The 16254-nt window shown below is 37.8% G+C and overlaps 1 protein-coding gene across 1 annotated transcript in view; it reads left to right on the top strand.

Annotated features, from left to right (window-relative positions):
- Positions 1 to 3295: 3295 nt before the first annotated feature.
- COPB1 (COPI coat complex subunit beta 1) overlaps positions 3296 to 16254 on the top strand; it is a 36063-nt gene continuing 23104 nt past the window's right edge. Inside the window, exons 1-6 of the mRNA XM_003993013.5 lie at positions 3296 to 3453; positions 4166 to 4315; positions 8972 to 9201; positions 9953 to 10122; positions 12917 to 13031; positions 14263 to 14355. Coding sequence (XP_003993062.1) covers positions 4225 to 4315; positions 8972 to 9201; positions 9953 to 10122; positions 12917 to 13031; positions 14263 to 14355 — 699 coding nt within the window. The 5' untranslated portion in view covers positions 3296 to 3453; positions 4166 to 4224. The remainder of the gene's footprint in view (positions 3454 to 4165; positions 4316 to 8971; positions 9202 to 9952; positions 10123 to 12916; positions 13032 to 14262; positions 14356 to 16254) is intronic.

The following is a 16254-nucleotide window of genomic DNA, read 5'->3' as shown; positions in this document are numbered from 1 at the left end:
CTGGCAAACTTGTTGAGGGAAAGACCTGACTAAATATAGGAATGCGTATGAGGTGTTGGGTCTGTGTTCTGAAAATAGCCTCAGGAGTCTGCCATTTGAGCTTGGGATGAGACCACAAGTACCATGTGGCCATTTGACCTACAATAGATTTGCATTAAGCACATGCAACTTTCATAAACGCAAAGTAAAGAGGGAGTTCTCCCACAGGCCTTCAGACTCAATAGCTAGTATAGTCTGGAGGAGGGAACATAAGTGGGAAATTTCATAATCTGATCTTTAAAGCCTCAGGCGGGTCTCTTCTGTGCCTATCATTGTGCCAGCCTCTGTCTTGTTGAGTGACTCTGTTGTTTAAAGATAACATGTATAATGTATATCGTTTTGTATCTGTTCTAAATGTAAACCAATTACTTGACTGGTGCTCAGGTGGGAAAAAAATGTGATCTGGATAGTACTTGAGAGGCGATTTTAAAGATTTTTTTTTAATATTTTTTTGAGAGAGAGAGAGAGAGACAGAGTGCAAGCAGGGAGGGGCAGAGAGAGAGGGAGACACAAAATCTGAAGCAAGCTTCAGGCTCCAGGCTCTGAGCTGTGAACACAAAGCCTGACTCCAGGCTGGAACTCACAAACCGCAAGATCATGACCTGAACCGAAGTCGGATACTCAACCGACTGAGCCACCCAGGCATCCCTGGAGGCGATTTTAGTAATCTTTTTAATATATGATGTTAGTCTTATACGTTGACCTTAGAATTTAAAATCGTTTCCACCCCAGTAAGATTCCGTCAACTCCACTGTTTGTACAGAGTTCATTGTAATGCCATTTCATTGTCACTTTGTCTAGTGTGTTATATTCATTCTGTTTAGTCTGTGTTAATGATAAACAATAAAATTCCTAGTTTTATCCTCTCATAAAACCTATCACTGATACATAATCAATTTATCTGAAATTTATTAGACATCTATATGTACAGCTTTGAAGAACTCATATGGTTAAAAAATAAGAGGCAGTAAAGTGGGTCACAGGATTCAGGTTGTGGGACCAGCTTTCTCAATGTTTGATGATTTTGTGATTTGAGAGCAAGTCCCTTTTCTTTAGGCCTTGATTTCCTAGATGCCTGTTTTTATGATTCTTGGTATATGACTCTCAAAAGGTCTTTGCTCTCAAAAAATTTAAATTTCACATGCATTCAAAATGATATATTTACATAGTAGAATAGAAAATAAAAGTCCCAGGGGCGCCTGGGTGGCGCAGTCGGTTAAGTGTCCGACTTCAGCCAGGTCACGATCTCGCGGTCCGTGAGTTCCAGCCCCGCGTCAGGCTCTGGGCTGATGGCTCAGAGCCTGGAGCCTGTTTCTGATTCTGTGTCTCCCTCTCTCTCTGCCCCTCCCCCGTTCATGCTCTGTCTCTCTCTGTCCCAAAAATAAGTAAACGTTGAAAAAAAAAAAAAAGAAAATAGAAGTCCCAAAACAAGGTGCATGTTATAAACCAGGAAGAAATAGGCTTTTCAAGGTCATGATATCTGTTGAACAAGCTCTGTACTTAATATACATCAATACATATACACCACCAATGACATTTTAAGTGCAGACCTAAAATGAGATTTTCTAAAACATTGTATTTTCTTGCCCTCTTCACATTTAATAGTTTCCTTAATGACTCTGTCACGGTTAAGTCTCAAATTTTCTTCTGTAACACAATGATCCTCCAGGGCAACTGAAGTGGGTGTGGTTGGTCCTACACCATAGTGGCTCTGAACTGAGCTTTCATATTGCTGTCTAGTTTTTACGCTTTGGGGGGCCTTATTTCATGCCAACAGATTGTCACTTTTTGATATGTGGGCTTGGAAACCAGATACTGTACTTGCAAAATTTCATGTTAAACACATGGAAGTGAAAGAACCTGTTGTATATATATCTTGGGTTGATCTCAAGGGAATTATGTTGCATGAAAAAATCTCAGTGGTTACATTGTATAGTTCATATATATTACATCCTTGAAATGAAAAAATTACAGAGATATGGGAAATTACAGACTTGCTAGAGATTAAGGAAGGAAGTGGCTGTGACTGTAAAAGGATAGCAGGAGGGATCCTTAAAAGTGTCTGTATCATTTCTGGTGGTAGTCACATGAATCTAAATATGGTAAAATTGCATAGAACTAAATACACAAGTGAATGCATGTAAAACTGGTGAATCAGAATGAGGTAAGGACTGAATTATATCAATGTCAATCTCTTGGATTTGGTATTGTACTATAATGATGCAGAATGTTACTACTGGAAGAAACTAGTGGGATAGTATATGGGATGTCTAGATCACTCCACAATTATTTCGATGAAAAAAAATTTTTTTTTAATCAATGCACGGGTTTTGAAGAGCTTTCTTAGAAAGTGCTATAAATGGGTGACTTTCGTGATATATTCTGGGTGCTTGAACAATTTACATTTTGCTTGATGGTTCTAAAAATCTCAAATAGCTAGATTCTGGATACATGAGGCAATATTTGTATTGTCTTCCTAACTGAAGTGATCCTATTAAGGGCAAGTTCTGTCAGATGTCTTTGTATTCACAGTATTTTGCTCAAGGGTTCAAAAAAAATGTTTAATGATAATTGGGCAGAAAACCTTTGCTGGGAAGATGCTGTGGGGGGGGGCACATGGAACCTCAAATGGGCAAAACTGAAGGTGCCATGGCTGATTGTAGCTGTAACAATTAGGTTTGTGGAGACAGGTAAAAATCCTTTAAAATCGTTAATCTCCCTTTGTACGTTAAAAAAAAAAAGTTAATTTCTTGGGTGCTCAAAAAGGATCGTGAAAGGGACCATTACGAGATAAAGAGTGGCCTTAATGTTCCAGTAAACCCAGCCTAACTGCAGAGGCAGAGATTCAGACTACTGGAGAGGAGACGTTAAGAACTGAAATGGATCTTCATAGAATCTAGTGTTACCTATTAGAAGAAATGAGGCGACTTTCCCAAATAGTAATTAGTTACTTTCCCTGTTTTGTTAGTGGGTGAACTAGAAAATGGCTTCCAGCTCCCAGTCTGGTGCTCTTTCCCCCTGGACCACACAACCCTATTTTCCTCCTTCCGGGCACCTCCTCCCTTGCCTGTTGCAGTTCCTGAAAGAAACAATTTCTAAGTACCGCTTAAATAACCACAGCGCTTAATTCGGCGCTTGGCTTGCGGGGAAAGCTTAATGCTTCTCCAGTCCCCAACGTAGTCTAAGACAACCGTGGACTAGAGGAAGAAACTTGCAGCGTACTTACAGAGCGCAAGCGCAGGACAGAGAAGGCATGTCCTCTCTGAGTTGCCGTAGGCGCTAGGTGGCTTGGCCTCGTAACCCCCACCCCCTTCCACGTCAGCCGAAGACTGTGCGGAGCGGCGGCTGCTGCTGCGGGTTGGAGCCGGAGTCGACGGTCCCACCGTTGCCCTAGCTGCCGCCCCTTGGAGCCAGGTAGCGGGCTACAAGCCCCCAATCTCGGAGGCGTGTTGGGCCGGGCTGAGTCGGAGGAACTGGCTCTCCGGCGGGAAGATGAGGAAGGGGAGCGACTAGGCCGCTCGCGTCCGGGCCTGGCCAAGTGGAACGGGGGGCTGGGAAGCTCTGGGCCAGACGCCCCTTCCCGTCCTTGCGTACTGGCCAGGGGTCTGATCTCTTCCCGGGCTCCGGGACTCACCATTCCAGGGCGGGGGGCTGCCTTGCAGGAGGAAGAGGAGGGGTGGGGTGCAGCGCACCCATTGACCCTCGGACACGCAGTCGCGTCCACCCATGAACGCGAAATGTTTCTGGTTTTTAGCTGAGTACTCGTGCGCAGGTCTCTTGAGCAGTTCAGATTGTGTGTTATGTTCAAAAATCATTGTTCTGTTAAATGGTGGGGTGGGGCTGGAGGACTGTCACTGTATTGTGGGCCTTAGTGTTGCAGTACAGCATTCTCAAGCCCTGGGCGGGTTTGTGGGGTGGGAGATAATATACCTTAGACCGAGGCAGACCGTGTTTTTTATTGTTAGGCATTATTTTTATGGGACCACATATAAACTGATCCCACTCTTCTAATACTTTAAACTCACTAGCCAAACGGAATGAACTTTAGACAGTAAAGATCACAATAGTTACTGGTTGTGTTTTTCGTTTTTTACTTGTAACGATAGCCTTGTATTTCTTTTTCTAGATTTTCTGGCATCTATCATCCTTAAGTCTTGTATCGAGATTTGATTATATCCCGAAACCATGACGGCTGCTGAGAACGTGTGCTATACGTTAATTAACGTGCCCATGGATTCAGAACCACCATCTGAAATTAGCTTAAAAAATGATCTAGGTAAACTCTGATAATATTTTGAAAATTAAATGGAGAAAAAAATGAAAATAAAAAGCTCCTTTTCATTTCAAGTTTCTTTGTAATTAGAAATACTTAATTTTGTCTAAATACTGTTTTCTAGGATCTCTTTAATAGACCTTTGGTCTTACTGAAAATGGAAACTTGTTACATTTAGGCTTGCAATATTGGTTTTTGGAAATAACATCTCAATTTGTTGAGAAATGTAATAGTTTTGTTGTTAGATATAACATAATGGCTTGTGTAGCTTAATATATTATGCTGAAGTATAGCTGACAGTTTTCTATAGATAACAGGTTGAGAATGTGTACTTGAATGTTTTAGTTTCTTTGTGCACTGAACTTCATATTCCTTAGCTTGTAAAACCAAAAGAACTTTGTTCTTTTGGGTTCGCCACCTATTGAACAAATGAAGCCAACCCTTTTTCAAGCTTTTGAGGTTTAAAAAAGTTTAAGCTTTTTTAAAGCATTTTATACAAAAAGAAAACAAGTGGATTTTATTATTTTTTTTTTAATTTTTTTTTTCAACGTTTATTTATTTTTGGGACAGAGAGAGACAGAGCATGAACGGGGGAGGGGCAGAGAGAGAGGGAGACACAGAATCGGAACCAGGCTCCAGGCTCTGAGCCATCAGCCCAGAGTCTGACGCCGGGCTCGAACTCACGGACCGCGAGATCGTGACCTGGCTGAAGTCGGATGCTTAACCGACTGCGCCACCCAGGCGCCCCAAAACAAGTGGATTTTAAAAGTGTATATTCTGTCTCCTTTTTGTGAGTGATTCTGTCAGAAACATTTTTTTAAAGCAATGCATTCCAAAGTAATAATTCTTGTTTCATTGAACTACTGAAAATAAGTTTAACCTACACTGGTGACTCTAATCTAAGAATAGAGTGAGAATTATGCTTCAAATCTTGGAAATATCTTTTAGAAGATAATTTGCAGTTTGAAAGGAGACAATGTTTTACTTGCCTCATTCCACCTCTTAATCAGCAGCATTGAATACCTCCTGATTTTAGGCTACTTAACATTAGGTTTCTATTGAGATATATTTTTAGAGAAGGAAAAAGAAACCCTCCTTTATGGCATTTAAACCCATACCCCTATATACAAAAGCTACATATAGTTCCTTTTTTTTCATGTTTATGTAAGATAGTAGAATGAAATGCAAATTAATAAATTTTCATTACTTTTTTTACATTTTTCTTTAAAAAAATTTTTTTTAATGTTTATTTTAGAGAGAGGACAGAGCGTGAGTGGGGGAGGGGCAGATAGAAAGGGAGACCCAATCCCAAGCAGGCTCCAGGCTCTGAGCTGTCAGCACAGAGCCCCACTCAGGGCTCAAACTCATAAACTGTGAGATCATGACCAAACCGAAGTTGGACACCCAACTGATTGAGCCACCCAGGTGTCCCATTTTACATTTTTCTTAAGGTTTATTTATTTTTAGGAGAGAGCGCGTGAGCGCTAACGGGAAGGGGCAGAGAGAGAGACAGAATCCAAAGCAGGCCCCAGGCTCTGAGCTGTCAGTACAGAGCCTGATGCGGGGCTGGAACTCACAGACGGAGAGATCATGACCTGAGCCGAAGTCAGACACTGAATTGACTGAGCCACCTAAGCACCCCACTATTTTTTTTCTTAAAATTTAAAAGCTTTTGCTTTTAGACCCTAAAATACTGAGGTTATAGATGGGAAGATAAAGAACAGAATCTGTCCTTAATTGTAACAATATCTTTTTTGTAATTGCAGCTGCCTTAATTACCTTCCCCTTACCAAGAAAGAAAGAAGTAGTCTTAAATCTCAAATTTTATGTGTCTGTGCATATATATATATATTTATTGTTTATTTATTTATTTTGAGAGAGACAGGGAAGCGGAGAATCCCAAAAAGGCTCCTCAGTGCGGAGCCCAATGTGGGGCTCAAACCCATAAACTGTGAAATCATGACCTGAGCAGAAACCAAGAGTTGGTCACTTAACCAACTGAGCCACCCAGCCGCCCCTGCTGTATATATTTTTTACTGTATCTCAAAAGAGTTGATATGAGAAAAAGTTTAGAAATAGTTTCCAGTTAGAGTAACAAATACTTTTTTGTTTGGTGATATATTGAGTTATTTTATGTATACTTTTATTAGTCAATTGATATGAGTTCTGATGACTTTACATTACCCGGAGTAGGAAGTACTTGGTTTATTTTGGTTTATTTGTTAGTAGTGTCATAAAGGACAAGAAGTTCTGAAAATTTTGAAGATATAGGAAAAAAGTATCCTTTACCTCACTTTGAATTGTTGGAATAAGTGGAAATTGGGGTTAAGAGGGCTGGAAATATAAATGATTGTATATTTTTTACAGGTTTTCTATTTAGTTACCAGTTAAAAGTTTCTGCTAAACTTTTAGAATTTGCTAATTTGGGAAAAGTAGTAAAAAAAAAAAACTGGAACAAAAGACATCAGCATTATAATGATACAGTTTTATGCCTTTTGGACTTTGTGTCCTTTATGTTATCAAACAGATTAGGGAAAAAAACTTTTCTTTTTTTTTTATATTCAGGAAGCTTCCGGACAGAGATAAGACCTGTTTAGGCTCACAAATCCAACTTTAGCTACTTAAAACTTTGCCCAGTCTGTCATCTTATCATAGTTTTTGCTATCAGCTTCTGTCACCTATCCTGATGCTTTGTTTTTGTCATCCTCACAGACTTAAAAACTGAAGGTTTGCACAGATTGATTCTTCATCATTTTTCGGTTTCTTGAGTTGATGTGGCACATACCAAGTTTTTCATATGTAGCAGGATAATACTCTGAAGCAGGGAGAGATGCATGAGAAATTGGTCTGTTTTAAAAAAAAATTTTTTTTTTTTAACGTTTATTTATTTTTGAGACAGAGAGAGACAGAGCATGAACGGGGGAGGGTCAGAGAGAGGGAGACACAGAATCTGAAACAGGCTCCAGGCTCTAAGCTGTCAGCACAGAGACCGACGCGGGGCTCGAACTCACAGACCGTGAGATCATGACCTGAGCCAAAGCCGGCGGCTCAACAGAATGAGCCACCCAGGCGCCCTTTTTTTTTTTTTTTTTTTAACGTTTATTTATTTTTAAAAAAATTTTTTTGAACATTTATTTATTTGAAATTGGTCTGTTTTAAACAAAAATGTTTTTTTTTTTTTTTGTTTTGTTTGTTTTTAACAAAAATGTTGACAGTTGTGGGATGGATAAATTTGGCAAGAACCTTTACTGTGATTTAGTCCAAATATTTGAAGATATTCTCTATTTTGCAACATGTAAAAATATCATACCAAGCTAGTAATAGATAAGTAGCCTTAGGGGGCTAGAGAGAAATTTTGATTTACCTGCTATGATTCTTCCAAAGCTTAAATTTTTTCTGTAACTCTACCAGCTGGTCATTCACAGTCTCTTGTCTCTTTGGCAACCACAAGAAACTCTTTATTTGATAGCCACTGAGCTCTAACTGCTGGAACTATATTTCTAGTTTTATTCTGTTCCTCATGATAACTCCTTGAAATTATTAAAAACTTCTGTCATCCCTCTTTGTTGTTCCATCTCCTAGGTAATTTATTTCTGTGATCTAAACAGTTGTATTGGTGTACTTGCCTCTTATATTCCTGCCTTCAAATTTGAGATACGAGAGATTTTTACCCTAAATTCTTCAATTTGCAGTGATAATGATATGAAATTATAGGTTGTTTTGCATAAAATAGTTTATAGTATAAATTGTTTTAGCTAAGTAAGGACAATAAACTTATTTCTTAAACGTGTCATCCTTAATTCTAAATAGTGGCTTTTCCTCTAGTACATTGTAATTTTCTTCCAGTTTCTAAGGTGATTTCTTAAGATCCTGAAGTTTTATAGTCTGTAGAAATATGATGGGATTTTTGAATTAATCTAGTGTATTAGTTCCCAGCCTTTTGAGTTTGAAGATCTAATGTTGAAAAAAATGCTACTGATCTTCCTCCTCCTTCCCCTCATGATAGTGGTTGTAACTTTGATTGAGGAAATACACACTAACTAAAAGCCACTTTGAATTCAGAAGCACTTATCTTAACATCTATTTACACTTTGAAAAATAGCTACATAGGGGCGCCTGGGTGGCGCAGTCGGTTAAGCGTCCGACTTCAGCCAGGTCACGATCTCGCGGTCCGTGAGTTCGAGCCCCGCGTCAGGCTCTGGGCTGATGGCTCAGAGCCTGGAGCCTGTTTCCGATTCTGTGTCTCCCTCTCTCTCTGCCCCTCCCCCGTTCATGCTCTGTCTCTCTCTGTCCCAAAAATAAATAAAAACGTTGAAAAAAAAAATTAAAAAAAAAAAAGAAAAATATCTACATATGTGTTTGAGAAATGCGTTGTTTGGTATACCTGTAGATTCATGGCTTCTGCAGTAATTCCATGGGTTAGGGACCAGAGATCTAATCCAGTGCCTTCATGTTATATGTGAATATGAGGTTTGGAAATAAATGACTTGTGTAAAGTCATTCAGCTTATTTGTGGCAGAGATAGGTGGGGAGCCCTTGCCACTCTATTACCTTTATTGCCATTACTGCTAATAAAGTGAGAAAACATTTTCTTTTGTTAATTGTAAAATTATCTGAGGAATTTTCCTTTGAAATGTGTGTTTTTTTCTCTTTAATCAGAAAAAGGAGATGTGAAGTCAAAGACTGAAGCTTTGAAGAAAGTGATCATTATGATTCTGAATGGTGAAAAGCTTCCTGGGCTTCTGATGACCATCATTCGTTTCGTACTACCTCTTCAGGATCATACCATCAAAAAATTACTTCTAGTATTTTGGGAAATTGTTCCTAAAACAACTCCAGATGGAAGACTTTTACATGAAATGATCCTTGTTTGTGATGCATACAGAAAGGTAAACCAAACCATGGTTATTTCTGATTATTGCTTTGATTTTTTATTGTAAAATTGGTGGAATGGGCTTAGTTTTAATTTTTAAAATTGGATCTTGGGTAAGATAGAAGTTGCTGATATTTGGAACTGAAGCTGTAAGTTACTGTAAAAAGTTTTATTGTTAATTTCTTTGGACATTTTCCATACATTTTTATGTGTTCTTAATAAAAAATAGTGACACATAGAATATGAGACATTGCTATGATAAGTAAAAATTGATTTGACAGGGGCACCTGGGTGGCTCAGTGGGTTAAGTGTCCGACTCTTGATTTCGGCTGAGGTCATGATCTCACAGTTCATGTCAGCTATCAAAGCAGAGCCTCCTTGGGATCCTCTCTCAACACCTCCCTTGCACATGTGTGTGCGCGCGCTCTCTCTCTCTCTCTCTCTCTCTCTCTCTCTCTCTCTCTCTCTCTCTCCCTCTCTCCCTCTCCCTCTCCCCCTCTCCCTCTCCCTCTCCTCTCTCCTCTCTCCTCTCTCCTCTCTCCTCTCTCCTCTCTCCTCTCTCTCTCTTTTCTCTCTCTCTCTCAAAAATAAATAAATAAACTTTAAAAGAGAAAAATTGATTAGACAGGAATCTAAAGGAAATTGGTAATCTAGATCTTTTTCCTCAAACCTACTTTCTTATGTTTTACATAGGAAAATTTTGCACTTAAAAATTGTGTGTTTTGTAAAATGCTGGAACTCAGTATTTCATATTTAAATTTTATCAGGATCTTCAGCATCCTAATGAATTTATTCGGGGATCTACTCTTCGTTTTCTTTGCAAATTGAAAGAAGCAGAATTGCTAGAACCTTTAATGCCAGCTATCCGTGCTTGTTTGGAGCATCGACACAGCTATGTTAGAAGAAATGCTGTTTTGGCCATCTATACTATCTATAGGTAAGTAAAGGTACACCTGCGGCTTAGTTTTGTGAGGATTGTTTAGTCTTTTAGCCTGGAGGTTCCAAAGCAGTTACTTGCAAGTCATATGTCTTTTACAGGTAATGTTTGGTTTGGCTTGAACAGTACTTTTTCCTTAATATCATTATATTGTCATCATTGAAAAGATCTGACAACACTGGGTCCTAGTTTCTGTCTGACAACAATATGCCGATATTGAATGACACTAGCTCCCTTTAAATAAGTTGTACACAGACTCTAGTTTACAGTGCCTATCATTCTTAACTGTAGTAACTTCAGTGCGCTTAATTAATTTATTAACTGGTTTTGACCAGTTAACCTGTTAGGTCAGGTTAACCCTGTAGGTTTTGAGTTTTTTGACCCTGTTTTTGAATTCTCTTTATGTGGAATGTGGTTCTTGTCTTTTTACCCTTAGAGGCATAAGGAGGGAATTTTTTAATGAGAAAGGTTGCAGTTCTCAACTGACTCCTGTTTTTGGAAAGCTGAAGATTTTGGACTTTAACAATGATTCAGAGAACCAGTTAGATAAGGCTAGAATGCTTGGTTTTTACAATCACTGGTGTCAATCCATTTAGAAGTAGGATGTGATTTTTGTAAATGTCTTTTGTACTTTAAGAGTTGATTGTTAGGTAATTTCACAGTTCTCTTATTATTACATGAGATTTTGTTATCTGTTAGGGAAGTGGTATTCTGGTTAATAATGTAGAGTTCTTTGTAAGTTACCGTACAGACTACACAAATATCAGAATTTAAACTAGATTGCACACACAGAAATTAGTACATTTATAAGACAGTTGGAAATTTGAACACTGTATATGATGATATTAAGGAATTTTCGGTTTAAGGTATGATAGTGGTATATTGATTACTTTTTTAAAAAGAATCCTTAATTATAATATGCTGATATATTTACAGAAAAATGATAAGTGGTCTGAGATTTGCTTCAAAATAATATGGGAGGAGAAGTGGGCAGAGGTGTAAGTGAAACAGAAATGACTATAAATTAACAATTGTTAGGTGATTTTTTTTTAATTTTTTAAAATTTATATCCAAATTAGTTAGCATATAGTGCAACAATGATTTCAGGAGTAGATTCCTTAGTGCCCCTTCCCATTTAGCCCATCCCCTCTCCCACAACCCCTCCAGTAACCCTCAATTTGTTCTCCATATTTATGAGTCTCTTCTGTTTTGTCCCCCTCCCTGTCTTTATATTATTTTTGTTTCCCTTCCCTTATGTTCATCTGTTTCATCTCTTAAAGTCCTCATATGAGTGAAGTCATATAATTTTTGTCTTTCTCTAATTTCACTTGGCATAATACCCTCTAGTTCCATCCACGTAGTTGCAAATGGCAAAATTTCATTCTTTTTGATTGCCAAGTAATACTCCATTGTATATATATACCACATCTTCTTTATCCATTCAAACATCGATGGATATTTGGGCTCTTTCCATACTTTAGTTATTGTTGATAGTGCTGCTATAAACATGGGGGTGCATGTGTCCCTTCGAAACAGCATACCTGTATCCCGTGGATAAATGCCTAGTAGTGCAATTGCTGGGTCGTAGAGTAGTTCTATTTTTAGTTTTTTGAGGAATCTTCATACTGTTTTCCAGAGTGGCTGCACCAGCTTGCATTCCCATAGGTGATGGTTTTTAAGCTAGTATTCATTATTCTATATACTGCAAGTACTTAATTTCCAGAATAGGAAGTTAGTAAGTAAATAAATATAGTGCATAATTAATAAAATTCAAGGTACTGAATTTTTTTTTCTGATAATTTTTTTAAGTTTATTTATTTCTTTTGAGAGAGAGTGTGAGTGAGCAAGCAGGGGAGGGGCAGAGAGACAGCGAGAGAATCCTATTCAGGCTCCATACTGTCAACACAGAGTCTGACATGGGGCTCAAACTCATGCGATTGTGCCTTGAGCTGAAGTCAGGAGTTGGACACTTAACCAACTGAGCCACCCAGACACCCCTCTGATAATTCTTAATGAAGAATCTTTTAGTACCTTGAGATGGTCATTATGAGCATTGATGTTATATTCCTAAAGTATATGAAAGACAATTATTAGAGATACTCAGGCGATAGATAGCATGTGGAATAAGTCACCTTTTTCTTCATTGAACTAGAAAACGTATAATTTGATAATTTAATAGATGAAAATGTAAGTTTGTGATTCCTACCCACGATTTTTAAAAAAAATTTTTTTTTAATGTTTATTTTTGAGACAGAGACAGAACATGAATGGGGAGGAGCAGAAAGAGAGGGAGACACAGAATCAGAAGCAGGCTCCAGGCTCTGAGCCATCAGCCCAGAGCCCAACGCGGGGCTTGAACTCACGGATCGCGAGATCATGAACTGAGTTGAAGTTGGACACTTAACCAACTGAGCCACCCAGGTGCCCCTCCTACCCACAATTTTAATTGATTTAAAGTTCTAAAGGCAGGGTACTGGGGTGGCGTGGTTAAGTGTCTGACTCTTGATTTTGGCTCAGGTCATGATCTCATTTAATGAGATCGAGTTCCATGCTGACAGCGTGGAGCCTACTTGGGATTCTCTCCCCCACTCTGTCTGCTCCTTCCCTGTTCATGCTTTCTCTCTCTCTCTATCAAAATAAATAAAAATAAACTTAAAAAAAAAAAAAACCTTTAAAAAAAGTTTCAAAAGGTAAAACAATTGATAGTGTTATAAAGCTTGATAAAGATTAATTTTGAGTTACTAAAATAACAGTAGTTTTTATTAAATATGAATATTACCTGTTTTATTTCAAGGAATTTTGAACACCTTATACCTGATGCTCCTGAACTGATACATGATTTTCTGGTGAATGAGAAGGATGCAAGTTGTAAAAGGAATGCATTTATGATGCTAATTCATGCAGATCAGGTGAAGTACTTTTTAAAAAATACTTTTGTGTCTGTAATTCAATGAGAATTAAAAGTACTACGTAGTCCTAATCAAATTTTTTAGTAATTTTGTTTATAGTAGAAGTGTTTGTATATTTTGGGGTTTTTTTTAGATTTTTGAACTTGATTTGTGTAAAATAGTTTTTCTTAACCCCTCTCCCAACTATTGCTTATACATACACTTTTTTTTAAGTAAACATTTGAGAGATATTTAATAATAGCCACTTGACAGTTTTTCCAAATTGAAATTATTATGCTCCTATTTTGTGGCACTCTGTTTTGGGGCTTTGAACCTGTTTTCCCTTCTGTTGATGTAGCTCTAAAATGGCTTAACAGAGAAAAGTAGTAGCTTTGTATAGGGTTCGCCCTGCGCCTGAAAGAAGCGTGGCCTTCAGCATAGATGTGTATCCTTATTAGGCTCTTCAAATTTCATAAGTTGGTGTCAACTCTACATCCAGCTCTGCTGGTACTGAAAGTGAATGGGTCTGCTGGTGGCTTGGCAATGACTCTCCATACTTTGGTGGCATCTAATCTTGGAATTTTTGCTATCCAGTATTACCAAAATGTGGAAAATGATATGCTTGAAGACTGAAGGATAGGGACTCTATCCATTTCTCTGAAATCTAGATGCTGTCATTTCATCTTTGTGAACAAGATTATAAGAAAGCTGTTTATTTAGGCCAGAATGTTTTGTCCTCTTGTAGTGTTGGTTTTATTAACCTGTATATTTGGTGTTATGCACTTTACCTACATGGGGGCCGGGGGAGGGGACATAATCAGAAAAAGTTCGGTGAAATTTTCTGATACTTTTGCTGTAGAGATACTGTTGAGGTCATAGTTTTCTATATCACACATTCAGTATATGAAAATCAATGAGATTTTTCTTTTAGGTCTTAGAAATAGGAATAACTATGCACCTAAATAGCTGGTTTGTTTTGATTGTATGGGTACTCTGAGTCATATAACACATAGTGGTTTTTCTTTTCTATTTAGGTGCTAGAAAATCCAGACCCCAGATTTGTGGCCCATTTCTAGAAAATATATTTTTCTTAACATTTATGTGTTAACCTTTTTTCCCCCCTTCTTTTAATTTTTCTTTGCCCTGTTTGCCTCATTTGTTTTATATTCAGTTGTGTATGTTTAAGGTTGCACCAATTAAGTCCTTTTATTGAATGAAGTGGAATTTGATAAATACATTTTTATTTTGTTAGGATCGAGCTTTGGATTACCTAAGTACTTGCATTGATCAAGTTCAGACATTTGGAGACATTCTTCAGTTGGTTATTGTTGAGCTAATTTACAAGGTAAGACTGATCTATAAGGGGTAAAATAAACTTCAGGAGTTTAAGACAAGGTTAAATCGTCTCTTTCTGGAATGCTGCTTATTTGCTGGGATAATGTTTTAGTAGTAGAAATATTTTATAGCATTGCCTGTGAAAGTCTTTTTTTTTCTCTTTTCCCTTTGGTTTATTTTGTTTTCCAAGCACTTCCTGTTTTTCTAAACTTCCGTAAAGAATTCTATTAAAAACTCATGGCTTGACCCAATACAGCTGCAGAGAAATCATTGTGCACTGTTCCGTAACTGAATAGATTGTGAATCAGGCTTTGGAATAAAATTCAGGTCTTTTCTTAAGTACACACCAGACTACTTTGGACATCTAAAAACAAACCAGAAAAGCTTTAAATACTTACTGTGTTCCTTGTTTGTAAAAGAGAATAGAGAGACTTTAAATATGTCAATATGACATTGTAGGCCATTAAAACTAGGTAAGAGATTTGGGTTTTAAAATGAAGTGCTTTATTGGAAACAGTTAAATTTGATATAGCCTTAGAAAGAATTGATTGCATCTTAATATTCTGATAAAAGATGTAATAACATCCAGTTTTGCTATTGATACCATTCATTGGAGGACAACAAAAATATACATCAGGAATGACTTTGCTAAATAGGATGACACTAACAAAGTACCTAGAGCAGACACTGCTGGTTACAGCTATCTTTGATTCTGAAAGAAAAAAGCCCCTTTCCATACGGGGTACCAGTCATTTGGAACTGGCATTTAAGTTGAAACCAGAGCTGTAAATATATACAGTAAAACCTTGGTTTGTGAACATAATTCATTCCAGAAACATGCTTGTAATCCAAAGCACTTGTATATCAAAGTGAATTTCCCCATAAAAAATAATGGAAACTCAGATGTTTCATTCCACAACCCAAAAATATTTATATAAAAATGATTATAGTACTGTAACATAATACAAAGTAATAAAGAAAATACAAAATATAAAGAAAAATAAATTAACGTGCATTACCTTTGAAAATCTCCATGGCTAGTGTCAGGGAGACAAGAAAGGAGGGTTATTGTGTAGGATGACTTTCACTATCACTAACAGAATCACTGCTACCTATTGGCTCAATCGAATCTTTTTCTTTTCATGCAACTTTAACAAGGAACCTATCCAGTGACACTTGCTTTTGCCTCCTTTTGAGGATTTTGCGGAAATGTGACATTGCATTATCGTTAAACAGATTCATCACTCACACTGCTACAGCCTTATTTGGGCAGTGCTTTTCTATAAAATTCTGCACTGTTTCCCACATTGTACACATCTCCCTAATCTCTTTTGAAGTGAGGTATTCCTCTGCCTTTTTCTCTTCCTCTTCTCAGAGGAGATGCAGATGTAGCCTCCATATAAAATCTTGCAGGTTCGGCTACTTGTATACCTCATTCGTACTTCTCGATGATTTCCTTCTTAACTTCCACTGTAATCATCTCCTTACCGCCTTTCTTTTCAACCTTTTTCTGCCTGGGGGCCATTGTATATGCTCGCACGGATGTTGACTACAGTACAGTATTAATAAACTCTTGTCATATAGTGTATTTAATGTAACTTCCAATAAGGCAACAAAGGAAAGGGTCTGTATCTGCAGGCAGCCTGACCTAGAATGAAGCAAAGCATTCCTAAGCTTACTCTTGTATGGAAAAGCAAAGGTCTGTCCGTAGGTGCTTTGAAGTGACAAAAAATACACTAGTGCCAGTTGTGGGCACCTTCCAACATTCTGAAAAATCACTGATTTCTGCCAAACACTGTGGCCTGAGATGCATCCGAGCATGGAAGATGATCACTCACAATCCATCATCGAGAGAGAGAGAGAGAGAACCATTGGCTCAATTATGATTATGTGACATTTGGTGTCACGT

Source organism: Felis catus, chromosome D1 (genome assembly GCF_018350175.1).
Source record: "Felis catus isolate Fca126 chromosome D1, F.catus_Fca126_mat1.0, whole genome shotgun sequence".
NCBI classification, from domain to species: Eukaryota; Metazoa; Chordata; class Mammalia; order Carnivora; family Felidae; genus Felis; species Felis catus.
The sequence above is the reverse complement of the archived record's forward strand: the minus strand, read 5'-3'. Positions and strand labels throughout refer to the sequence as shown.